The sequence below is a fragment of the Zootoca vivipara genome, chromosome 1, assembly GCF_965207765.1.
Source record: "Zootoca vivipara chromosome 1, rZooViv2.hap1.1, whole genome shotgun sequence".
Taxonomy (NCBI): domain Eukaryota; kingdom Metazoa; phylum Chordata; class Lepidosauria; order Squamata; family Lacertidae; genus Zootoca; species Zootoca vivipara.
Window position 1 is genome coordinate 9929456 of NC_142582.1, and position 27641 is coordinate 9957096.

Sequence of the window (27641 nt, forward strand, 5' to 3'; positions counted from 1 at the left end):
TTCACTTGAAATATTTATTGAAAGTGTGCAAGTCCCATAAAGGTGAGTAAAACGTTTTCGTAAAAAAAAAATTCAATAGAATTTTTTGCAGACGTAGATCTTACATAATTAAAATAAAAAATAGAAAAACAGGAAATGCCCAAACACACTGGTGTGCACTGAGAGGGAAAAGATTATTATAAAGTCTTACATAAACATCATTGGCTTTGCAAATATAGCATATAGCCATACAGTCTACCAAATTAGGCGTCTTTATCCCTAGTACTGGCATAAAACAGGATAGCCAGTCGCTAGCAAGGGGTGAACCCGGAAGAGAAATATATCACATGCCACTGGCAGTGAACCGCTGTGATAAAGTCACATTACACAATATCCAGACAGAATGGTAGGAAAGATACATGTTGGGGGAACATTTCATTTTCATTTGCAGATCTAAATAGGACACTGATAGCCAAACAAGATGAAATCAGAAGTCAAAGAAAACATTCATGCTTCGTTACCAACACAAGTAATCTGCCTTTCCATTACCTAGTACAGGAGATATACTTGTATATCAGTTTAGGGAAATATGACTGATGAGGCCTTTAGATGCTCCAATCTTAATTCTCTGCAACTTTGTTTTTAGTGATAAATGCATATTATGGTCAACAATACCTTGAAACTTGCCCAATACAGTGTTATTTAGCCACACCAACAACTAGCTAAAACCACACATACATTTCTTCCCCCAAAGGATCTGTTTCATGTCACTAACAGTTTACACCTGAATACAAACATAGCCATTTAAAGACAATTTTACTGGTGTTCCTTTTTTCAGATGGAAAACTTACAAGCAGCAGCAGCAGCAGCAACATCTCAGATTGAATTAAGAAAAATAAACAAAACCAGAATACCTATTTTCATAGGTACAACAAAATGTCACATTAGGTTGGCTTTCCCCGATATTTCCCATCAACTACCCCCCCCCCCGCCTCTTGTTGCAGCCTACCCCCTTTTCTTTCTGGGTCATCTTCTCCCCATAACAGAAAGAAAAGCCATGGAAACAGGACACAGCAAGAAGACAGAATATGAGTAGTGAGACCTCAGATTCTCCTCCCCGACAGTTTTAGAGTGTTGTGGGGAGCTAGTGACAGTAATTCTCTCGCTCTCACCAGGGTTGCAGACATTTCTGTTTTGCTTCTACGTTTCCGGACTTCTCTCATCTCCAACCAGGAGCTGGAATTCTAACAGGGAAGGAAGTAGCCTCTGTTCTGTTGTTCTTCCCCAAGCCAACTCCTGGTTGGGAGGCAAGTGAAATGCTGAAAACAACTCCTATCTCCCTATTCCTATAGCTTCATTTGGAAGAGATAGGAAGGCAACAAAACTTTGGAGTGCATCATTCCCCGCCCGTCTCCTCTAAACAGCTTTGAAGGAAAGGGGAGATTTGTTTCCCCACACATACAAGCTGGTTTGGGGGAGTGGGAAATGGAGGGTGAATCCTGACAACTGGCAATAATGACTTTGGTCACATTATTTCTAACTAGCTGAAGCTGGATTTTCATTAGTCTGTTAAACCTTTTTCCTTGTCCTAACTTCTTTGCTTTTGATTTCTTCCATGAACACTATCCTCTCTGGCTATTCTGCCTCTCTTAAAGTCATGGGCTGAATTGCTCTGATGTCACAGAGGGGTAAAAGCAACCCAAAAGTAGGCAGTGGAGTGCAAAATCAAGGCTTGGAGAGAACTTGTAAGTGGAATGTTAAAGAATAGTACGCAATTTTTATTTATTTAAATCATTACCTGGCCTGGACTAATATTTGTTGGCGCAGATCAGTTGAACATCTCATTGCATTTAAGTGGACATTTACTAGCCAAAAAAAGAGCTGCTTATGGTTTGCATTTCCTCAGAATTTTCAATAATTTCAATTACAAGGGCTAAACACCGTTTTCTTAATGGAAGCTGAAATGTCAGCTTTCTCATATTCACCTGCAGGCCAGCCTGAAGTGTGTTTCTCACTTTTTGCTCTGAAGACATGGGAAACTTCAGTTTTGATGAATTTCAAAGGCTTATGTTTTATATACCGTTCCAAGTTGAAATTTGGCTCTTAGGTACTCAATGGAAAAATGTCTTGAGGAGCTTCATGTAGTCTCTTATAAGCTGCTGTTTAACTTAAGAACTGGAACTGGGTTTAAACTAAATGCAAAGATTCCTCTAATGCAGAGGGAGCCTACCTTCCCATGTTTCACAAAGCCACAACATTCAATTTTAAATAAGGCTGTTCACAGAAGTTACGCTGATGAAACACATTGCTTGACAATTGACCTAGTTTTGAAATACTACATTTGTTTTCCCATTTCATCCTTACCTGTTTCAAAAAGGAGCGAAAAACCTGATTTTAACACTCGAACTCAGCTGCCTTAATGGTAATGTTTTTGCTGCAAAACAAGTAGTCCGAAGACTTGATATGTCAGGCAAGTTAGGTTCAATGAATTGGGGGGGAGGGGGGATCAGACCATCTTGCTGTGCTAATACAATATATGTAAGCAGAACACAGCAGAAACAAAGATATGCAAGTACAATACAGGACCAAGGTACAAAAATGATGACATAACACTTTAAAAATAGTTCCAGAAGCATAGCTTTGTTAGTCTGTTGCAGCAAAAACAACAAAGTCTTATAGCACCTTAAAGACTAACAAGTATATTGTAGCCCAGAACCCACTTTGCTAGGTGTACAAAGTGGTCACCAAACTGGGTAGGTATGTATACCCTGAGTATGGAGAGGTGTTTTTGTTTTTTTAAAACAAAAAAGCCATAGAGTGAAACCAAAAGGCCAAGCAATATAGGAGCTGATATATCTGGTATTACTAAGCAAGCAAAAATGAATGCAAGAACAAACGGATGTTGGTGTGACCCACTCCAAACGTGGTTACTGGTGATGAACAAACATAGTAAGATGAACAGCAATAACAGTATTGCTATGCCTTTCAATCACACTAACTGAATGGTCACACTAATGCTACAATATTTTCGTTAGTCTAAAGATACCAGGAAAGCCTCCCTTAAAAAAACCAACAACTTTCCTATAACTGCATAGCTTGGCACCAATTAATTTTGAATCATTCTGTACTAATAGCTCCTTTGAAAGTACTATCCTACCTTCCATGATAATTTGCCATTTTGGAGGCGTTTTGGAATCTGAAAGTGTGGCCTTTAAGCAGCTGCTCTAGCTCTAGTTGTTTAATGAGTCTCGGTAAAATCTCTCATTCCCAGATTATTCATTACCCTTCATAAACAGATTTAGTAACAGAAACTCCATCCCATTTCTGATTGTTACACCATTACAATTATTTTTAGGAAGATCACAAAAGAAATGAAATGGGCCACAACTGCAGACCAATATTAAAGAATCAAATGATCCTTAGGTTAACACCCTAACAATATTGCTAGTCAAAAAGGAGACTATATCCACTGAAATAAATTGCTTTAACAAATATCATGCCTGACAAACTTTACCCTCAAGAGACCCACAAGACAGTACTTTGACAAGCAGGAAGAACCATGCATGGCCATTTCAAGATCATATGACTACACAGTTTATATAGTAGTGGCAAGACATGATAGGATTGGGTATAGACCAAAAGGCAATTCTAGAATCTGAAAGCGACACAACAAACCAAGATGTCCCAGGAGGCACTGATGTGACAGTTAGTTGGCATTTTGTGGGGAGAGGGAGAAGGGAATATTGTTCTGAAACACACTAGGAACAAATCATTACACCACTGGCAGAAGTGCTCTGAAACACTATTTCCAGACAGGTACCTCTATGTGAGTGCTTGACCTCCCACCCCAATGCACGTAATGTACCAATATTGCTTCTCTTCTTGGTCTGAAGGAGATTAAGCTTAAGTGGGAGGAGGATGTGGTCACATCACAGAATGCTGGTCACATCGTAGAATGCTGAGAAGATTCAGTCCTTTGGTCCCAAGAGTGGAAATGATGTAGCAAGAAAAGGGGGATCATCCTGCTTTCTGCTATGCATCAAAAAGCTCAGTATTTGTATGAACTAATACTTCTTACAGTGTCATTTGCTTGTTTCTCCCTTGCAGATCTTTTGCAAGGAACAGCTGGTATGTCTTGAATGTTTCCTTCTTCAAAATTGAAGATGCATCAGAAAAATTGGTCTTCCCAAATTGTAAAGCATTATGACCTGTCTCCCTTTATTGTACCAAAGCTTTAAAAAAAGTGCAGGCCAGAGATTTAATTTGAGCCTTCCCAAGTCAAGTATAGCAGTTTCTCTGCCACTCCTTTTCCTAGATCTCACGCCAGCCTAACAGTCACGGTCATGGAGATCAAGGTACTAGTATGACCTGTTTATGGAATTGCCAGCAATCATGATGCAAACAGATGTGATTTGGAAGGCATAATCACAACTAGCTTCAATAAAGTTCTCTTAAAAGTTAACAAAACCAAGTTTATCCTTCAGTTTCTTCACCATGTCTTGACTGCTGCAGCACCGACATCTGTGGTATAATTTTGTTTGTTCCACCAGGGAGCCGCTCTTGGACTGCATTTGCAGAGATGGAGGCCATGGCAATAGGCTGCAGCAATGCAGGTGTAATACCAGGTGTGACGGTCAGATTATGAGTAGCACCCTTGAGTGTAAGCTCTTGTGTGGGAAGAAGTGGCTTCAGGATACTGACAAGGCAGAAAGCAGAGCCACTTTTAGGAATGAAGTTTACTTTATTTTTGTCAGGACAGTAAAAAGCCGGAATTTCATGCAAGGGCTTTGGCCTACAAAAGAAAGAATAACAATGCAACAAGGTTTAGTACAGAAAGCTAAATATTGCCAGCATTCTGAATATATAAATTGTAAATCTTGGGTGCAATGAAAATTAAATATGTGGATGTTAGCACACATGTGTGAAAGGAAGAGGGCATTTTAAAGTTCATTATGCTAAAAAATTATCCTTTCTTTTTTCTAATCATTTTTTAAATGACTTACAGTGTTTGTTGTGCTGATCCCAGAGATCAACAAATGTGTTAACAGGTTCTCCATTACTGGATCAATATAAAAGCATGGAAGATTTTAAAATCACAAACAGTTATCCCAGGTGTATCGGCAAACCTCTTTCGTAACAGTCTCAACTGCCTGATGAAGCATTACAAATGGCTTGATACACAACTGATACACAAAAAAATCCTTTTTTCAAGACTATCGGGTTGGGTTCCAAGAAATGCAAGTAGAAACAAGCTACTGGAAAGAGAGAGCTGGGTGACTTTATTGAATGGCATTGGATAGAACACAGTGGGGTGGAGGGTCCTTCAACTCTGATGAACAGGGAGAACAGATGGCTGCAGTGGTGAGGTTGCTTGGATGAAATAGTTCCCTTTTGCTAGCCTCCTTCCACTCCTCTGTAATGTGATGTGGTATCTATCACTTTAACATAGGTTCACACTCACCAAGCTGCAGTTTGCTGCAGGGATGATTAGCAGTTTTGACCAGAGGGTTGTACTGAGGTTGGCAGACTTCTGAGGGCTGCATGCCAACACAGAACATGCCCAGGTCCAAGACAGGCCCCACCACAGTGTACAAGGGGCACCTCCCCCCCCCACACTCTTCTCTTGATTAGCAGAAGAGTGGGGGTTATTTCCTCCCCATTACAGCACTCATCCAAGTCCAAAACTGCAGTGAAAAGGAACCCCCCCCAAATATACTTACTTCCCTCTGGCATTGGACCAATGCTAGAAGTGAAAAACAACCCTATTTAGCCATGGCACTGTGTCAGAAGGAGAAGAAGTGCCTTTGCAAGCGCAGCAGGATCAAGAGGAGAAGGCAGATGATTTAGAGAGAGGTCTGGGACACCACTGGAAACAGCCCAAGGACTAAGAAAGTGTCTAATTTGGAGGCTTGTCTGAAAGTACCCATGATTTACTGAATCGCCATGGTCATTGTCATCTTAATCCTAAATAAGACGGTCCACAACTGAATTCAAGGCTGGCAAAAGCCACCACCTTTCCCAAAGCCTAAGAGAATTGGGGATTCTCCCTTTGTCTTGCACTTCCTGACACACTCAAAATAGTGTGACACTTCATGGTTTTCCATGTGTTTCCAAATCATGAGATTCTGCTTTTCTACAGGCTCAGGAGAAGAATGTGTTCTCCCTGATTTGAAGTTGGGTCTGACAGTTTCACTGCTTTCAGAGCATCTCCAAAGTTAATGCAACAATGACACACTCCAACTCAGAGCTTGAGCGAAGTCCTCAGCCCTGCCTTAGACTGAGGGTGTGTGTTCCAAGTTCCTCAAAAGCTAGCATGGCAGGGACCAACCCTTCACCTCTCTATCCAATTTGTAACTGAGAGGGGATGGGGCCATGTCCCACAGTTGTGCTAAGATCTGAAGGAGCTCTGAGTGTCTCCAAAGTTCAAGGCTGGGTAATTTTGAAAATTAACCTGTGGTAAGTTTTCCTTATAAGTGAAACTGCAGACGAAGGAAGTGTTTTTCATGTTTTAAGAAAACTAGATATTCCACACTTTAAAGAGTTTCTCTTTTGGGGCTTTGTGTCCAGTGCCAAAGCTATGTGGCCATTCTCCAGACCTATTACATCATTTGCTGCTAGACAGCATAAACCCCTTTATTACCAAGTCTGATCACTAATAAAAAGCTCAATTTGTGTGGCATGGTATGCTTTCAGTCCCTAATCACTGACCATTTGCCTCCTGCCTGTCCCCACAGGTTGCCATGGTAGGTTAGCAATATATCACAGTTCTCATTGATGAAGCAGCTTTGGGTCTGACCTCTGTTACCTAAACATTCCCTAAAAAGTGGCAGGGGGACAATGACAACTCCAAACAGTTTTAAATGATTACTGAATTATGAACTGACAAAACGATGGAGCTGAATGAATAACATTAGGAAGAGTCCATACAGAGATTAGCCACGAAAGCTGCATTGCAAAACCAAAGTTTAAGACTTTGTAACTATCAAGTGCAGTACTACTTACAAGCTGTCCTCAAAGACTTTCACCTTCTCACAGCCCTCTGGAGGTTCACGCTTGAACATATAGCTGTTGTTGGGTTTGGGCGAGGTGGCATATTTGGGCAGAGGAGAATTGTTTCCATTCTCTGTAATGAACAGAGGTTTAGTTCCTTAAAACATACCAGTACACTTGCCCTTGTTTCTCCCACACTCTTACTGGTATTTCTTAAAACCAGGGCCTCCAACGTGGCCCCCAAACATACCAGTGTACCCATCATTATTCCCCAACAGTGCCATGAGAAGTATCAGTAAATATTCCCTCAAAAGTCCACAATGCATGAGAGACTATTTGCTCTTTCCTGCTCAGTTCCCGTTTCCCCATCACACTTCAGCAGATGCCGAGGCCTGGAATTTGTAATATGCTTTTATGAGCACTTCTCAGCGGGTACCTTTATCTCTGGGGTCTACAAGTAGGTCATCAGCAGAGCACGGGCTCTCCTCACTGCCCTCATTGGAAATGGCCAGGAATGAGCCTGGGGACACAGACTGGGATCTGCTGCTGTTGTTGCTGCCCTTCTCTGCCCCGCCAGGAGTCTGCGTGTCAATGCTGCGGGTACTGCTACTCCGCTGCACCAAAGGTGGTGGGGCTCGGTGCCCATCTGGAATATCTTGCGGCTGTGAAGAAAAAAACGTATGTATAAACTTCTTGCCATGCAGCAGACCATTAATCTTGTCTGGATAAGAAATTACTTTACACGTTAATAGACTACTTTAGTCTTTTGTATCAATAAAGCTCTTTAGTAGAAGATTAGTTATTCTTCAGACTCCAAGAAAAAGAAAGAAAGAAAGAGAGAGAGAGAGATGGAAAGTCAAACTTAAGGAGATTTGAGGTCTAGTAAAGGGGAAAATATATATCTACTTAAGAGGATTTAAAGGGATGATCTTATACAAAAAGCAACCAAATTGACTGAAGCAGGGTACTTCATCAATGACCCCCTTCTTAATGTCTGGTTTCCTTTCCCAATGACATTCATTGACTCCAGAAACTCTCACACATGTGTATTTCATCTTGAAAGTGTTGAATGCACAATTACTTGGATATTCAGAAATAGTAGGAGGCTCGGGAAGTAACACTCCTGGCTTAATAATCTAAAGCAAGAGTGGGGAATGTGTCTCAGCCTGAGGTCAGCGTTCCCCTCTGGGGAACCTTCTGAGGACCAGAGGCAAAAGCGGGCAAAGCAACGAATGCCAGTTTCACCTCTGTAAAGTATTTATTTAATTTATATACCGCCTCTCACCTGAAGATATCCTATATATATAAAAGTATATGATAAAAGCACAAAATAGTTAAAATAAAAGCAAAACAAAGCAATAACCTCCCACTCACACAAAGTAGGCTGCTTTTGACATCAACCCCTCTTTCAATCCTGCATCCAGGACACATTCCAGCCAGGCAAAGAATCTCAGGCTGTGAAGCAGGGCCAGTGAAGGGGTGTCTGGAGAGAGTTCCAAGGGCCAGATAGAGAGGCCTAGAGCAGTGTTTCTCAACCAGTGTGCCTCCAGATGTTTTGGGATTACAACTCCCATCATTCCTGACCACTGGTCTTGCTAGCTAGGGATGATGGGAGTTGTAGTCCCAAAACATCTGGAGGCACACTGGTTGAGAAACACTGGCCTAGAGTATCATATTCAGTCCTCAGTAAATCAGGCTCCCCACCCTTCAACCAGAGTCTATTAAGCCAGGAACAAGTGTCCAACTCACATACTCCCTCCTCACCTTTCCTTTGCATGCCATCTTTGGTGCTTAAATTGCAGTCTCCACAGTGCCCCATTACATCCGAAATGGGAAATGCTGGTTTAATGCCAATTTATTAACCAAGATTGGTATTCAACTAAACTTTGTGAAAGTAGAAATATTTATTCTCCACCCCTTCCCAACTGCTGGACCCCAATCTGCTCTTGGGGGGGGGGGTTGAGGGACCCACCAAACACATCTGGGAGAGTCTGAAGGGGAGGCAGAGTCCCAATGTGGAAATGGGAGTTTACATAGCACTACACTGAAGATAACCCCAGGTTCTGAAACCATGGTCTGATCCTGATTGAAGAACATAGTTAATAAACTGACATTAAATCACAGTGTCCTGTTTCAGACATGAGAAACCTGTGAATTAATTCAACCAAAATCAGTGGAAAAAAGCTGGTGTGAAAAGGGGGGGGGGAGCAACGGATGAAGGCATGAGCCTGATGTTCATTTCTGATTTTCTAAACCATGGAACCAGGAACATTATGTCTAAAATTATGTCTAAAAAGAATTTCACATCTTTCATATTCTGAAGATTAACTCAGTCCATTTCACAAACTAGCATGAGACCGCAATTAAAACCTATTTGATTGCAATAGTATACTCACAATAAGTTGTTCCTCTTTCTCTCCTGTCTCCTTTATAATTATTTCGATCTCCTGATTCAGGCCCTCTATGCTGTTACGGAAGCGTGATCCTGTTGACTTGGCAATTGGTATCACAGGAACTAGCACACTCTTTGGGACAGGTGGCTAGACAAACCCCAAAAATAGTAATTGAAAAATGCTACATTTCTGTAGTTTAATATAGGAGAACGAAAGAAACTGTAGCTCTCAGCTCACATTCTGTTAATATGACAATGTTAAGTCCTGAAATGGCTTGGTACAAGGTTATCGGAAAAATGGCCTTCATACATAGAATCTTCCCCATACATCAGGATCTACTTCATATGTCCTCCTTGTGTGCTTTGTAATGAGATTGGTTAGGCTGGTATGCACATTGGGGGGGGGGAAACTTCACAGGGGTGACTCCACAATTACGGAATTCCCTTCCAATTGACTTATGCCTCATCCTTTTGGTAAGGTGTTGAAATGGACCATTAGATCCCACCATGAATGCTATCCTTCTATCCCATCACCTCAACAAATTCACTTCATTCCTCCCTCTCCCAGAATATGTCAGCACTTGTGATTTGAATCTTCTATTGATGAGGAACACAAGATATATGTTACAATAAACTGCAACGAGTGCATTTTTTTTTTACTATGAGCATACCTTAGATTTTAACATGTACAGGTGACTAACCATTTTGCACAGGGATTCCGTTCCCGGCCCCTGCATGTGTCAGCAAAGTGCGCATAAGCGTGTCCTGCCCTGTTATGCTCCATCCTGCCCCCAATCTTCCCTCTTCCAGGTCCAAAAAGACCCGGGCGGCGGCAATCGCACATCATTTGTACATGCCACCTGCAATGTGCCTGGGGCATAGTGTTTGGGCTTGAGAATTTCAACTTATGTTTCTTTCATTTGAGTGTGTAACATGCTGTGCCTGCTGGAAGCTCAGAACCAAAAAACACATTTGGGTGTCTTTTTCTTTCACCCATTACCTCGGATATAGTATACACGCTGATCTTCAAGTTCTGCAAGGCACTCAAATCTAAAGCAAACATTTGCTCGGCAATAAAGCTGTATGTCACTTATTTTGTTACTATTATTTTTCTGCCTCCTCGAGTGCTGACAGCTTCCAGACTTTTGGTGGAGTTTCTTTTTGTGACATAGCACCTAAAATACAGCAAACATCCATGGGATGAACTCTTTCCAAATTTTACATTAACAATCGTGATCGTACCTGGCATTGGTTAATGGCTGCATGATTACCATGGAATGGAGATTGTCTTTCTTTGTCCCGATGATGCCTGCTGCTGTGTTTACTTCTTTGCAGCTGCTGGCGTAGCTTGGCTATCTGAAAGGACAAACATTTTAGGTTTCCCTGTAAAATTTATAATGAAAAGTCTGAACAATTATGTCAAAATGTATAGTAAGTACTGTTACTGCCACAGTAACCACTTAGGAACAGTGCACAATACTACTAACATTAACACGTGCATTCTCCCTCCCCTCAGAGACATGTTGACCACACCAAGAATAGGGATGCCTATGTACCAACACGATCATTTACAGGCTTTTTTCTTGCCTCCTACTTGGCTTGGAGTAGAAGCAGAATGCTGTCTCCAATCTGCCTGTGTAGCTCATAAAAAAAGCAGGATGGAAAGATGTGTGCCTCACCAAGTGGGAACTCCATCACACTGTGAAAACGGAATGCACATTGATGGAAACACTGGCGTTTCCATTTCACATGGGGGAGAAGGTTCGTTGGACACCTGCCATTCAGCCTTTGTTTTTACTGATATCATGGCAGGTGGGCACTGCCACCATCTGACCCCAACTATGAGCAGGAGGCATGAGAAAGAGCTATGCCAAGACAGGCTGTAGTGGCTGGGGCAGAGTGAAGGGCTGAAACAAACTCCCTCTGCCTATAACTGAGTTGCATCTGTACCACTTGGTTGCGCAGATTTGTTGGTTGGCAGGAAGTAGACCCATGGGGTATTTCTCCCTGTGAGGTCAGGCCTCAAATATTCATATCGTATTTCGAACACCAGCAGGTTTTTTTTAAAAAGAGACAAGTAAAAATAATTTGGCTGTATGTTCTCCATGGTTATCAATCTGATGAAACCGACACTTAGCCATCTTCTTACCATGCCAGTCTCTAACTATGATGTCTTCTTCTCTATTACATGTTTCTATGCCAATTCCATGTGCTGGAACTTGACCTTATGAGCAGTCAGATGGGTGGCTTTGTTATCATTTAGAACAGCACCCCATGTTTTATTGCTCCTCTTGCTAGTACAGCATAGGAATGGGAGATCTTCGTCAGCCTGCGGGCTGCATTTTCTTGAAGGCAACCTTCCAGGGACTACAGGTCAGTGGTGGCCAGAGTCAAAAGAAGGCAGAGGGGTATGATCTGGAGAAAGCTCTAAGGGTCACATAGAGAGGCTCAAAGGGCAGCATCTGGCCTCCAGGAACCTGAGGTTCCCCATCCACAATGTTGAGAGATCACGTATCTCTCATGTTGTGTGTAAGAAATGTACAGTCATTTGCAGCTATTGTTTGTATTGACTTGAATACAGCTAAACATGTTTCTTAACCTCTTTAAGTTGTTCTGTACTGCCCCAAGATGCCGATCGCTTATGAGAGCCTTTCTTCTTTTCCAAGTATTCTTCAGCCCAAGCACTTTCAGTCTAAGACAAGGACAAAGAAAAATGATTCTAAAAAATTAAAATCAGAGGCTGACTAGAAACAGATTGGATCAAAATAATTTTCAGAAATACAACATGCCAGACCTTAAAGGTTTAGTTCCCTAAATCATTCTGAAATGAATAGAAGAATCTATTCCTAAATGAGCTATATAAAGGGCAATACAGAATACAGTGTATAATGCCTTTGATTTGGTCTGATCCACATATACAAATACAGTCATTTACTGGCCTATTTTAAAAGTTGCCTGTCAGATATCTGGTGGGCAAAGTCTGAAATCTAAGCTGAGTAAATGCATGTGTAGCTAACAAAAAAATTAATTCCCACAGATAAGCAGACCTTTTATGGTCAGATTTAATTTTAATATACTAAATTGAGGACACAAAATTAATACACTGAATGTCCATTTTGGCATATTCAGCAAAAAATTGCATTATGGTTCTTACAGATGCTTCAGGGGAAATTGAACAACTCAATATCCAACTGTTACAACACTGCAGGAGAGCTTGCCTGGTGGGATAGAGCCACAACACTAGCTTCCTGTCAGTGGAGTCCATGTCACTTACCAGGAGGGCAAAGTAGTGGGGAGATTAGGCTAAGTGAATGCACTGCAGCACCCACACAGCCCAAACTTCCCTGCCACCTTGTCCTCCCAGTAAGTAGCACTGGTGCACTTGCGCAATCGCAACCTCCTTGCTCCTCTTGGTAAGTGAATCTAGGTTCTTAAATGGCTGGCACTGTTGTGACCACCCAGGGACCTAGCGGTGATGAAATAAAAACCATCTTATCTGCATAAAGAAAGCAGTACTGGAATTTTTTTGATTGCCAGTTAAGAGAGGGAGTGGATGGCAGGGAGCACTCCTGAACTACAGTTGAGTTGCACCCTACTCACATTTATCCATCCCAGCCTTTTCCTTCTGCCTATGTCTATCTCTGCTCCTCCCTTCACATTGGTCTCTCTCTGTCTTCCCTCTCCTTCTTTCAATTGTGGAGGGGAAGCCTCCCTGCAGGGCTTCCTCCACCAAGAAAAACATCTGTTCTGATTACATACAATTTTTGCATATACGTGTGGCCCTTAGAAGCAAGCAATGCAACTGGTACATTATTTATGCAAAGATTAAATAGCAGGGCCAAAATATTCAATCTGAAGGAGAATCCCCGAGGCCAGATTGTAAAACATATATTGTATTTTACATCACTATTACAGTATAGCTGTGGTATAAGAAACAGCAGTCATTTGTCCAATGAAGTAACTTACAGTCTTTCCCAAAGGAGGCAAATCAGAATAGGTTGAAAGAAGCATTGAGAATAATTAAAAATAGCTGTTAAAAGAGTCTCCCAAACACTAGTTGCTATATGGCACTCAACACCATCGAGCTAAAGATCCTGAAACTAGTTGTCAATTGACTACAGGGCTCCAGGAGCAGGAGGAAGCTATCATTTGCTGTTGTGAATTTCTTGCAGCTTTGAGCTTTCTAATGTCTTATTTTTATACCTTTTACAGTTTGAAGTAAGAAGAACTATAAATTATCACAAATAATGAATGGTGTTTATTATTTATATAATTTAGATATGGGCAATGTTATTTGCTCCTTTTGCACTCTCTCTGTGAAATAGCCCAGCAGCTGTTTCCGAGGACATACTTTAGGTTGGTTTTTTTAATTTAAAAAAACCATAATAAAAATTCCCTAGACTCTTGTCACTCATATTCAACGCAGATGAGAGATCAACAAGTCCAACTTCCAACTTTTCTGTTGGATTGCTGAAATACTTTTGAATAAAATAATTCAAAACAAAACATTAATCAATTGTGCAATGTCCCTTGGAAAATCCAATCTGGATTGGGGACACTACCTGGCTTTCCTTGGTCCATTGTTCTAAATTATTTAAAAGATGATGCATGTACATTTTTGCAGGAAAAGAAAAAAAACACACATTGGGCTATAATTTGGGGGTCATCTATCACCTTTCTTAAACATTAAACTAAAATAAAGCCTATTGATTATGTCTTGAACTGCCAAGAGCCTCTGTTACACATGTCAAGAACTGCCACAATATTTGTTAAATACTAGACATGAAATGACACACCAAATAAGGTAAGGATACTTAGAGAAGATATTGCTTACTCAAGTTCAATGCTCTATGCCCTCTCAAATCTATCTATCTATCTATCTATCTATCTATCTATCTATCTATAAAATTTATTTAATTTATATGCCACCTTTCTTCCCAAGAGCTCAAGGTGGGGAAGTTCTCCTGGCTGTTTTATCCTCACAACAACCCTATGAGGTAGGTTAGGCTGAGAGTGAGTAACTGACCCAAGATCATACAGTGAGTTTCTTGGCTGAGTGGGGATTTGAACCCTGGCCTCCCAGATCCTAATCCGACACTCTAACCACTACACCACACTGTATGATATGTACCACATACACATATCATGAAAAGTACATGAGAAATATCAATGTATACAAGGAGGAAAGCAACAAAATTCATCAACTCATGATTAATGTCAGGCACTGGAAATTCATGATGTACATAGCAAAGGTCTCCAATACTTCCATTTTAACATTTTAGACCAACATCTATAATATTTTAACAAATGTTGTGCACAAAGAAGAATGCTTTCAAATGTTTAAGCATATAAATTCAGTAAAAAATGTCCCCTGCTGAAGCTTTGTAGTTTTGCAGACAGGAGTGGTGCTGACATTCCTTTACCCCTGCCTGGCAAGTGTTTTTTCCTAGTATATATGAACTCTTACCTGTGTGGCTTTGTCCCTCATGCATGGTGCAGCTTGACCATGATTATCACGAGGCCATTGTCCAGCAAGATATGGAGCAGCAAGTAGGTCTAGTGAAGGGGTACGTCGAGCAATACTGGAAGGGCTTGATGAAGGTGGCCGTGGTTTATCAACTAAAATAATAATAAGAAAAAGAAAAAATATGACTCTGAGAGGAAATAAAGCCTACTGTTACACAGCTATAAAGCCTACTGTTACACAGCTTTTCATTCTGTGTATCATGCATTTGTACTGTATACAACTGGTAAACCTCTTATTTATGGAGCTGTTATGTATAGGTTGTGTATATGTATACACACACACACACACACACACACACACACACCCATACCCATACATATACTCCTGACTAACACAGCACTCCGTTGCCAACAATGAATATTTAAAGTTTAGGCCTTGAAGACTTTTTAAATGCACAGCTGTATTAAACTGTGACTGAATAGGCTGACAAACTTTCCCTTTGTGTTATTATATACTACAGTTTGACTGATTGGCAGTCCTAGGTTAAATACACTATCTGCCTTCTAGCTGGTCATCACATTTACATTTTTTGAGATAAATTACACTCCATTAACTTATTGTTTAATACTAGGAATTGTGCATCTAATTCCCTGTTGCACAAAAAAAGCCTCAAATCCAGAGCAGTAGTACTCATGCGTAATAATTTATCAGAAGGCTCCATTTCCCCCCAATATATCGCTTTCTTGCTTTCCTCTACATTAGTAAAACTTTTGAAAAGTGAATTTTACAATTTAAAAATCACAAACACATACTGAATCAGTTATCTGAGAAAGCAATCACTAGAATTGCAACAATAGCAGAGCTACCGTTTCCTGAATAAAAAATATATAAATCAACTACAGTATAGCCATCAACTCCACTCCAATCCATACACACAATTAAAAGTCATTATTATTCAGAGAACTCATTCAGGCACACAACGTTACTTTTTCTTTTCATCCAATTTCTTCTAAAACTTCCCAGAAATTCATGAATAGTTTATTATGCGCAGGGAGCAGATGTTGAAAAACAAAAAATATACAAAACATAGTGTGCATGCCGACACAACAACTCTGGCAAGGGCACAAAGTTTACCATTATTTTATTAGCCTAGAAGCTAGTTTGCTTAATGCATTACACACTGAGCTGTTTTGCTTAAACATTATACATCGTCATGTAGTATAGTACACTATACTGCATAAAGTAATTGAGCATCATACAACCAATGCTCCCATTTGCAGATAAATGCATGTAGTGTATATATTTTAGCACCAGTACAATAAAAACATATACTATGGTTAACTGCACAAGGTTTGCATATATATTTCATCCCCATTAACAGGAGAGTAAAATTTAAATATATATTCTCACTATATTATTTTTCTCATCTAGCTCCTTAGGCTATTTCAGAATATTTCATTAAAATACTGTCTGCACTTCAGCAAATCATGTAGTATTTTCGTTGTCATTTATTCCCTTGTGTTGCTGCTCAGCCCCCCTTCTTTTCCCACAACTGCTCAGCTGCTAGCTTCACATGATGTGACCTACATAACAAGAGATGCACTTGCTTCAAGATAGCAGTTACAACAGCTGGGCTGATGAACAATAGAGGTATTTCAGAAATGTCTTAATTTTATTAGACTTAATTATACTATAGTCAATGGTTCCAAAACTATTCAGCGTTCCCTCTGCCTGAAGTTCTCTTGTTATAGGATACTCGTTATTGGTATTCTATTTAGTCAATCAGATGTTTATTATGATCAACCAACCAATAAGACAAAACATAAAAATACAAAAACACAGCCTCAGTTGAAGCCAATTATTTAAAAAAATGACAAGCTAAGAACTAACGGTCATAGCAAAACTAAGAGACATGATATGACACCATCCAGATATTTTTGCCACTTGCTTGGTAATCATGGAATATAGTCAGAAGGGTCTCTAACAATTGACCAGGAAATCACCTCATAATTAGGCGTTATCCGATAAAAACAACAGTAAAACATGACTAGACACTCTTTCAACCTCTGAGTGGTTATACGGGCACGATCTACCCTTAAGGGAACTCTAGGAAATCTGCTATAAAGTCTTGAAAATGGACCAACAAAATATCTCTCCTGCACTTGGGCATTGTCAGAAAATTTAAAACAGGCCATTCAATTATTAGAACAAGATCAGCTAAGACTCAACAACCGTGGAGTACATGATCCATTAGCCAATGCAACCAGCTTTTGCACATCTATATTTTCATTCTTTATTTCGTCAGATTTGGTTCAAACTAATTACAATGACATCAAAAAGAGAGAGAGAAAACATCTCATATCGCCCCCTGCCCCCGATGGAGCCTTAATATTGTTCAATTTTTCAAGAGAAAATCCAAGTCCTGGAAACAATATTGAGGCTCCAAACAAAATCTGGGTCACAATTTTTACAGTGCGCACTCGTATAGCAGCTGGAACAAATTTACTTCTTTTTGTGTAGAAAATTGAAGAATGTTCTTACTGCAGACTCTGCTTTGATCTTTGCTAATTTACCCTGTACATTACAGATAACAGGCATGAAACCAGATTCTGAGATACTTTTAAGAATCAACTTGTCCTATTCTCTGCCCATCCACAGTCCAATAATATTTGGCCTTCCTTTTTGAAAATACCATAAACTTTGACTTATCGTTGTTAACAGTTAAAGATTCATTTCTACAATGATTTATATATCCAGCAAGTTGTCATCAATTAGCTTAGGTTAGGAAAGTGAGAAGGAATTGAACCCAGAAGTTAGGCCAAACATAAATTATGTAAGATGAGAGAATGGACACATCCTTCACAACTTCATGGGTGGAAAACAATGAATCAAAACAATTACTAGGTTGCTGTGCTCATACATTCTGAAAATATATGTGCAGATACATCAATTATGTAAATTACAAGTTATTATCAGCATTAGCAGAAAAATTACATTGATATTTGCTAATGTATTTGCAGCAAATATCATGGCAATTGAAGGTTTGTGCCCCATCAGTCTGCTTCCCAATGCATACACATAAAATATTACAAATATAGTTAAAACAAGGTTTCAATATGAGAAGTATCTCTATCCCAGTTAAAAACCTACAATCTATAAAACATGATTAAAAAAAATAAGTACCGTATTTACTAGAGTCTAATGCACCATTGAATCTGATGCACACCTCAATTTTCAGAACCTTGAAACAAAAAAGGTATTTATTAGCAAATGTAAATGTGCTATCGAATCTAATGCACACCTTAATTTTCACAATGTAATTTGGCCAAAAATGGTGAGCATTAGATTCGAGTAAATAGGTAAATCACCATGTAACTGCAATATATATTTGTTGGCATTATCTATGTTTCTGCCAGAGTCCACAAACAGGGATAGGGCTTTTTGCTAGACACCTAAGCTTCATGCTTGCCATCTGGAAAGCAGCAGAACAGAAACTCGACTGCTACACAATTAGAGTTCTGCTAGCTCTAAGCCGGTAACAGATGCTAGCTTCCCCAGTGCATATCCTATCACCACCACATAGGAGGAAGTAATTCAGAATGGGCTTCAACTAGCCAAAAACATGTCAGACTGTTTAATATGGGAAGTTCTGACACCAATGATATGGTAGCTTCTGCATAGTTTGAACGTAATCTTATTTTTAAAATGATGCTAACCATTCATCTCACGTACTTCTGTTGTATGCTGATAAAGAATTGACTAGGAATAGCTAGCCAAAATGTACCATTTATGCTTAAAATCACCACAAATTATTGAACTGTATGCTACAGTGCGAGTGAAAATGTGAAAGCCTGGTTGATGGTTTCGAAGGCAGCTGGAGATGAAAGGGGAGGGCATTCTGGCGACAGCAGAAGAGGAGGGGTGGGGTGTGAATAGGGAGTGGCACATTCCTGTTTCACCTCAGGCAGTGAAACAGAATGGACCATCCCTGCCCTAGCGGGGCAGAGAGAAATGGACATCCACTCACTCAATGTTGTACACAAGCTGCAGTCTTTGTGTAAAATTGTTAAAATGTGAAATCAAGTGAGGGCTTCTGAACCAGTGGTCTCATCACTGCTCCTTCAAAACTATGGAGATTTCTACTTCATTTGTAAGGATATTTTCCACTTCCTCAGGTGTCACAAACTCAGTTATTCATCAAAACAGGACAAAGCAGAAATTGGTGTTCAAGTCAGAAAGGTTAAGAGCAATTGCATCCATAAACTATTTTATAAATAGATAAAACTAGTTTAAGTCTTGTAACTTTGTTTTCCAAACAAACCAAGTGGTAATGTGTTCCACCACTAAATGGAACAATTCCATTTTGGGGTTCAATATTTTTTGCGAAATGTTTTAAGTTTATCATTGCACAAGCCAGTTGGACCTGTTGATTTAATTTCAGCTGTAAAACTCCCACTGACTTTGAATTAGGTTTTTGTTAACCTTTAGCTCTGGTTCACCAGAAGTGGCTTAGTTATGCTGGCCACATGACCTGGAAGCCAATAACACGAGATGAGTGCCGCAACCCCAGAGTTGGTCACAACTGGACCTAATGGTCAGGGGTCCCTTTACCTTTAGTCAGCCCAATCTACTTTCCCCTATATTAAAGGAAGAGGGGTTCCTCCATAAAGTTGGGGTGATTCCATGCAGTTATTTTTAATCATCATTTTAAAGCATACATATTCAAAAAATTGTTTAGAATTAGTGAATTGGAGCATTAATTTCCATAATGGAAAGAGGCCCTAGGATCTCATTCACTGGAATGATTATTTGGTTCATCCAGCAGCCACTGATCAATTCATAGATACAACTGAGGATAATACAGTGGTACCTCTACTTACGAATTTAATGCGTTCCGAACACACATTCGTAGGTAAGTCAAAAAAAATTGTAAGTCGAATCCCATAGGAATGCATTGGGAGAAAAAATTCATAAGTCGAAGCAACCCTATCTAAAAATTCCTAAGTAGAAACAATGCTATCTAAACCGCATCCAAGATGGCGGACGGAGCTCCGTTCGTAAGTAGAAACATTCGTAAGTAGAGGTACCACTGTATGTACAAAGCTTTTTATGCATTACAAGAGTGTGTCTCTAAGAGGCAGAATGTAGCCTTTGGAAAATCTAGGGATTACTCATCCAGTATATATATAAAAAGCTCAATGGCAGAGGGGAGAAAGTGAAGAGATTCACTGAAGAACAGATAGATCCCAAAACTAGGAATAGTAAAATGCAACAGTTCAGAGAGTAGTGCCATATTTAGAGATGACTTTAATGACACTGAGGAAGAGGGCCCTATTTCAGACATATGGAAGAATTCTAGGAACATAGTGATTCTATAGAATCATATATTTACTTTATCAGGATCAAAAACTGTTTACTGCTATTCTTGCCTCTAGACTGAATAATACAACCATTGATATCATCAACCTGGATTAGGTAGGATTCATACCAGGGTGTCAAATGTAAGATTCAGCTTGCAGATATTCCCACTAAGAAGCCTTGCATTTACATTTACTATCAAGTACAGGCCAAATACTATGAATGTCCTACTTTACGTTTAGATCCAGCTGCATGAGCAGAAAAGAGAGCACGAATAATTACCCCACCACCACCACCATAGATCCCTTGAAAAGTCCTTTGTAGTCATAGGGGTTGTTATGTAGGGAAATTGGGAACCTCCCTTCCATTCACACAGTGGAGAATTTTAGATCCAAGTCCTTGTTTCCAGATACAGTGGTACCTCGGTTTAAGTACACAATTGGTTCCGGAAGTCCGTACTTAAACTGAAGCGTATTTAACCTGAAGCGAACTTTCCCATTGAAAGTAATGGAAAGTGGATTAATCCGTTCCAGACGGGTCGGCGGAGTACTCAAACTGAAAGTACTCAAACTGAAGCGTACTTAAACCGAGGTATGACTGTATTGAACAGTATTCCATCAAAGCAGCTCCCTCTTTCTACACACACACACTTTTAAAAATGCACACACAATAGCAGTTGCCCTCCTAAAAGCAAATTTTATTTGAGAGGGGGAAATTTATTGTGCAAATGCACAAAATCAATTTCTCTCTGTATTTCAAGCTGAAATAATAGTTCCTTTTATTGCACTCCATACTATGAATCTTTATATTCTGGTTACTTCCAGCAATGGAGCTGAATAAATAATGGAAAACTAATGGGAACTAAACTAAAGGGAAGAAACTGCAGTCATCTGACCTATGGGGAAAATTTGTATCATGAAAATGCAATAGATGTAGCCTCAACAATACAATCTGCAAACTGTTGCAAGCTTTCAGCTTATGTTGTAAACTTTCTGGCCTATGTATGGGACTCTGATGCATACAATTTATCCATTTCTCCTCCAGTGCCTTGTATAATCTGGTTTATCTTGTTTCTATTCCTTCCAGGCAATCTCTTTGTGTACAAATTACTTGATCACAGAAGGACCAAAAGAACCTTTCCAAACTGAGTGAATGGGTGATAAAATGGCTAATGCAATTAAATGTAAGCAAATGCAAAGTGATGCATGTTGGGGCAAAAAAAACTTTCACATTTACATGCTCATGGGGACAGAACCTTTGCATTATTGGCCGAGGGAGCCGGCGTATAGCTTCCAGGTCATGTGGCCAGCATGACAAAGCCGCTTCTGGCAAACCAGAGCAGCACATGGAAACGCCGTTTACCTTCCCGCTGTAGCGTTTCCTATTTATCTACTTGCATTTTGACGTGCTTTCGAACTGCTGGGTTGGCAGGAGCTGGGACCAAGCAATGGGAGCTCACCCCGTCACAGAGATTCGAACCGCCAACCTTTTGATCAGCAAGCCCTAGGCTCAGTGGTTTAACCCACAGCGCCACCTGGGTCCCTTGGGGTATCTGTAGATAAATCCCACACAACACATATATTATTACTAGCTGGCCAGGCCACGCATTGCTGTCGCTCATCCCTGTGATTCCTCCCACCCTGTCCCAATCCATGACCTATCCCGTTCCCTCCTGCCCCCAACCCACACCCAGGCGAGTTCCCACCTCCATTTGGCCTTATCTGTACAGGCGACCCTCCTTTCCGCCTAGTAGCTGCAGTACCAGTGTAGCCTCCAATAGAGGGCGCTGTGTTGCAACCTCTTCTGCCTTCTATTTCCCAGCTTCCCCGGCCCTCTGATTTCAGGGTTCCAAACCAGTGGGTTTTACCTGATTTTCGTGGCACAGGTGTGACATGTGGTCAATCTATGTGCATGGAAACACTTGCCTAAACCCATATGACATTGTGGGCAAAATTGAACGCGATCGGGCAAGCGGTTTGGGAGAATGCCACGTTTTAACAAACTTGGACAGTCTACATTTATATATATATATAGATTTGAAGCATTCATTAATCTCAAGTTTAATACTAAATTTAAGTAGTGCCCATCTTTCCAAATCAATGGAGATTTATGTTATTTACCTAACGACATTCAATTTAATGATTTGAGAAGTATCTGTATGAAACAAAATTCCTAGATATGCTATAACCCTTCAAACTTCTATTTTCACCTTCCTGACTCTTTCCTGTCAAGTAAAGGCATTCCAATAGCCGCATGGAAAATCAGCATGCCACAAAGCTATTAATTGTAAATTTCTTACGTGTTTGAAAATTTAGTTATAAGGTAGGTGGGGCAACATCATACTAGTCATTCCCATAACAAATTCCGACTCAGTGCTATTGTCAATTATACGTATCAATGAATAGGAGCCTTCAGGACATAAAAGTTTTCTGAACAATGGCCTCAAGAATAATTACTCTTTCATAGCTCTCTTCAAGGCTGAAAGAAAGCTTAAAAAGCAGTCACACTTTCCAAAGTCCATAGCAATTGATAATGACAAGTCAAGACAGTCTTGCAGACTAAGGCTGCAATCCTAAACAATGTTACAGTTGACAGTGGGTCTTATTTTTCATTAAAGATACTTGAAACAACCGATAAAAGTCTGAGCTTTGAATAGAGATAGACTCTGGTCAAAGAAGAAATGTATAATCTATGCAAGTGGTTTTAAGACAGGTCCTTTCTAGATCACATTTCTAGTTTTTCTAAGGTGTAAGGAAAAGAAACCTATTGTTCATAATTATGCAGCTTGATTCTACTACGCATTCTTACTGGGAAGTCACACCAAGTTCAATGAGGCTTGCCATCAAAATAAGCCTGCAGAAAATATGTGTGCTGGCTAATCCTAACCACATTTTCTCATAAGGACATCTTGGGACGATGTTTTCAAATTATTCTGTCCTTAAAAGTTAGTATTCTTTTTTTTAAAAGTACGTTAGTTGTTAGGATATGCTTCTTTAGTACAATCTAGCTACAGTGGTACCTCTACTTATGAATAACTCTACTTACGAATGTTTCTACTTACAAATGGAGCTCCGTCCGCCATCTTGGATGCGGTTTAGATAGGATTTTTTCTACTTACGAATTTTTAGATAAGGTTGCTTCGACTTACGAATTTTTCCGACTTACAAATGTGCGTTCGGAACGCATTAAATTCGTAAGTAGAGGTACCACTGTACTTTTACATTAAGTTTTGCTAGTCTACCTGCCCACACATCAGTTTAGTATTTCATGGCATAATGAAGAAATGGGGGTGTGCATGTGTGCAAGGAAGGAGAATTCTCCATTTTACAGAAGCTTCCCTGTGTGGTTGCAAAATAGCACTGGTTACATCCCAAAGATAACCAGGCAAGTGGATATTTATATGCTTGTTCACATCACACAATAGTAGTGTACAAATTTCCACATAACCTCTCAATCTCACTACAGGCGACGACAATTTTGTGCAGGGGTTCTGTTCCCAGCCCCCATGCATGATGGCAGAGCATACATAAGTGTGCCCCATCCTCTTCCGGGTCCAAAAGGTCCCACATGTCAATTGGACTTGCCTAGAATGATTGCTGCCTGTCTATAAAACATGTTGCCTCTTCTTTGCATTTACAACTATCTAGTAAACAGTTTCAAATACAACACAATCACAACATATGTGCAGGTTCGATTCCAAGGGTTCTACATATATGTAAAAACATGTATACTCAAACTGCCCACTTAGAAGCACCCCTAGCCTTCTGGACCAATGCACTGAACAGGCCTTGCTGCCACCGCCCAAGGAAGAGTGCTTAAAAACACCAGGTACCCCAACGCGGGTGGTGCTGTGGGTTAAACCACAGAGCCTAGGGCTTGCCGATCAGAAGGTCAGCGGTTCGAATCCCCGCGACGGGGTGAGCTCCCGTTGCTCGGTCCCTGCTCCTGCCAACCTAGCAGTTCGAAAGCACGTCAAAGTGCAAGTAGATAAATAGGTACCACTGCAGCAGGAAGGTAAACAGCATTTCTGTGTGCTTCTCTGGTTCGCCAGAAGCGGCTTTGTCATGCTGGCCACATGACCTGGAAGCTGTACACTGGCTCCCTCAGCCAATAACGCGAGATGAGCGCCGCAACCCCAGAGTCGGTCACGACTGGATCTAATGGTCAGGGGTCCCTTTACCTTTACCCCAAGCAGACCCAGTGTAAAAAGTGCTTTTAAGCTCTTTGCCTTGCTTTGACTTAACTTGTGGAATTTCAACTAGCCTGCCTTTAACCATGTATGGTTGAAAGTGCATGAATTACATGTGTGTACAACAGAGGTTTTCAACCTTTTTGAGTCCACAGCTCCATTCTTTCTGTGGCTCCCCTATGGAAAGTTTCCAGCAGGGCCCTATACCTATACTCAGACATCTTAAACTAAGTTGCATTGGGCTCACTCTTACCGTACACTGGATTGCAGCCTTAAAAAAAAAATCAATTCTAGGGAAGCAATAAATATATGGTGCTGCACCTGACGGCACCCCAGCTGAAAACCACTGGCATAAGATACAATTGTACTGTATACAACAGACCTACATAGGGAGGTGCTGAGTATTCCAGGGCACTATGACTGTCACTGACTAACATTTTGTATCTTCATTGGATAAAGTAATCACTGTTCTGCTCCTACTTATCTTGACTGCATGGAGAATGCTACCAAGACAGTCAAAATTCTTTGTCTTTTTCCTTCCCTAAGGCTGGTATTGAACTCCTGCACCTGTCCTGTAGGGCAGTGTTTCCCAACCTTGTGCCTCCAGCTGTTTTCGGACTACAATTCCCATCATTCCTGACCACTAGTCTTGCTAGCTAGGGATGATGGGAGTTGTAGTCCCAAAACATCTGGAGGCACAAGGTTGGGAAACACTGTGTACACACCATACGTACACACCATAGACTGTGTACACACCATACGTTTAAAGGCATGACTTTCCCCAAAGAATCCTGGGAACTATAGTTTACACCCCCCCCCACAGAGCTACAGTTCACACTACCATTAAACTAGTTTCCATGATTCTTTGAGGAATCAGTCATGTGCTTTAAATGTATGGTGTGTACTCAGCCATGGAACAGTGAACAGAGAGGCTCAAGGCCACTGCTTTCTCAACAGAGGGAGGGTCACTAAAGCAAATACTTCCATCCTGGTGTCAATTCTACAGATCCTATAGAAGTATCTCACTTACTCATTTCAGAGAAACTTGTGAATACTAGACCTCAGGTATTCCAAAACCTAATTTGCACAACAAGATACATTAGTTGAAACTTACAAGCGTAAAGGAGGACACATATAACTACCCAAACTGAAGAGTACTGTCTGCTGCAAAAAAACATAAGTCCTCCCCACTCAGCTGAGCAATTGCTTTCAAAGATCAGAAAATATTTAATAACATACTAGCTCCCCCTCAACCCTCAATTACCATCAACTTATATTATATTTTGTAATGTTTTACCACCACAAATCAATGTAAAGCTGCACTGTAAAACCAGGCCGAAACGAGAGCATCTGTCTCCCAGCATTCAATTCCAGCATTTTCAAATAGGGCTGGGAGAGACTCCCTGCCTGAAACCCTAGGGAGCCATTATCACTCAGTGTAGACAGAACAGAACTAGATGGGCTCCACACCATACAGCTTGCCATGCTCCTATTAAAGTGAAACATGTCTAGACACATCCTTTCACTGCCCAGATCTCTTTTCAGGCACGACACCATGCTTCACAGTGCTTTCCTTTCCACGGGTCCCCGTACACTGTGCCATCGAAACACAGCTCCCTAGGAAGGAAGGCGAGTCAGCCTCCAAAAATTATGGGGGTAAGGAAGTTACTCAAAGCACCACAACCCAGGATCTGCAAATAACAGGTGAGAAATGACAACCCCCCCCCAACCAACAAGGGAGTCCAGAGCCAAGGGGTCCACAAGGAAAGCGCAGAGATGCCCAAAGCGCTGCCGGCCTCGTGGTCCATCTCTGCAGGAAAGCCCTCGCCATCTGCTCGAGACGAAAAGCAGGCTCCCGGTATGGCTAGGGCCAGTTGGCAGCAGCTCGGGCTCCGGTTTCCTCCACCCTAAGTGCTCCCTCCCCCCCTCTTAAGAGACAACCCCCCCCCAAAAAAACACCCCACCCCTCACCTTTGCAAACAGGCGAACTCGGGCTCTTCCTCTCCGGAGAGGCCCTGCTGTGCTCGGGCGACCGCCTCCTCTGCCGGTGCCGGATCCTTCCCCCGGAGGACGACGAAGAGACCACGGCGGCGGCGGCGGAGCAGGCGCTGCTCTCGGGCACAGGCGGCGAAACCGGGGAGGAGCAAGGCGAAGGGCTCGTGCCCGGCAATGGCGGCGCGTGGGGCGGCGGCGGCAGCTGGTGCAGCCGAGGGGGGCTCCCGCGAGGCCCGCCCCCGCCAGCGCGCGTGGGGCTGCCGCGCGTGGAAGGCGGCGGCGGCGGCGGAGGAGGAGGGAGGGCGGCGGCGGCAGGGGTCTGCGTGGCTACGGCAGGGCTGCCGCCGCCGCCGCTACGCGCGCCGCTGCCATTACCGGGCGCCGGGCGCGTCGGGCTGGCGGTGCGCGAGGAAGAAGGCGGCGGCGAAGAAGAACAAGAAGAAGGTGGAGGCGGCGGCTGAGGCGATGTCGTCGTCGTCGTCGCCGCCGCCCCTCGTGAAATGCCGCCGCCGCCGCCCCTCGTGGGGCTGCCGTGCTGCTTGAGCTGGAAAGGCACCGTCGCCCGCATGGGCTGCAGGCGGCTGCTGTTGGCGCTGGCGGCCCCGCCTGCTCCCGCTGCCACAGCCGCGGCACCCCCCGCCGCCGCCGCGAGGGAGGTGGCCGGGGTCGGCGAGCCGCTTCGCCTCACGCGCGGCGGGTGAGAAGACATCCTTCGGCCGGCTCTGAGGTAAACGGGGTAAGGAGAACGGCCGTTAGGAGGGGGGAGGGGAGGGGGAAGAGCCGCCAGTCAGCCAGTCCCCCCCCTCTGCAATATAGATCTCCGCACACACGAGCAGGACGCCGCTCCGGCCGATGCGACCGCTACGGCCGCCTCATCAACAATAGTGGCCGCATCAGCGTCTCCTATTGGAAGCTCGTCGGCGCCGTTGCTGCCGCTACAGCGCGCTGATTGGGCGAGGGGCGTGGCCTTGGGGGGTCCGTCTGTATGTGTGTGCGCGCGCGCGTCGCGGCGTGGGGTGAGGCTTAAAGGGGCAGCGTCGCGAGAGGCAAGACGGGAGCTGATTGACAGCTTGCGGAGGCGGAGGCGTTCCACGCAATCGCACGCGTGTTTTCATCGCGGGCGTCACACGCCCTCACCCGCGGGCGGGGAAGCCAGGTGACACAGCTCGGTTTTGTTTTAAGATACAGCGCCCCATCGTGGAAACCATTATTATGAATAATAATAATGACAATTATTATTAGTAGTAGTAGTATTAGTATTATTTATTAAA

General features: G+C 42.1%; 1 protein-coding gene across 1 annotated transcript; it reads right to left on the reverse strand.

The window, feature by feature from the left end:
• Positions 1-27247, reverse strand: FAM117B (family with sequence similarity 117 member B). The gene is made up of 8 exons (XM_035114442.3): positions 26347-27247; positions 14829-14980; positions 11961-12053; positions 10604-10717; positions 9366-9509; positions 7406-7631; positions 6982-7102; positions 1-4771 (listed from the first exon to the last, which is right to left on the reverse strand). The coding sequence occupies exons 1-8, from the start codon at positions 27077-27079 to the stop codon at positions 4453-4455; spliced, it is 1902 nt and encodes a 633-aa protein (XP_034970333.3). The 5' UTR covers positions 27080-27247; the 3' UTR covers positions 1-4452.
• Positions 27248-27641: the final 394 nt, after the last annotated feature.

Bases quoted from the DNA above. Each gene is read 5' to 3' on its own strand.
- FAM117B (XM_035114442.3), bottom strand. From the start codon at position 27,079: ATGTCTTCTCACCCGCCGCGCGTGAGGCGAAGCGGCTCGCCGACCCCG. The intron at 12,054-14,828 runs GTAAGAGTTCAT...TCCTTGTCTTAG, and splicing joins TGAGGGACAAAGCCACACAG to ACTGAAAGTGCTTGGGCTGA. The intron at 4,772-6,981 runs GTAAGTAGTACT...TTTCTTTTGTAG, and splicing joins AAAGTCTTTGAGGACAGCTT to GCCAAAGCCCTTGCATGAAA.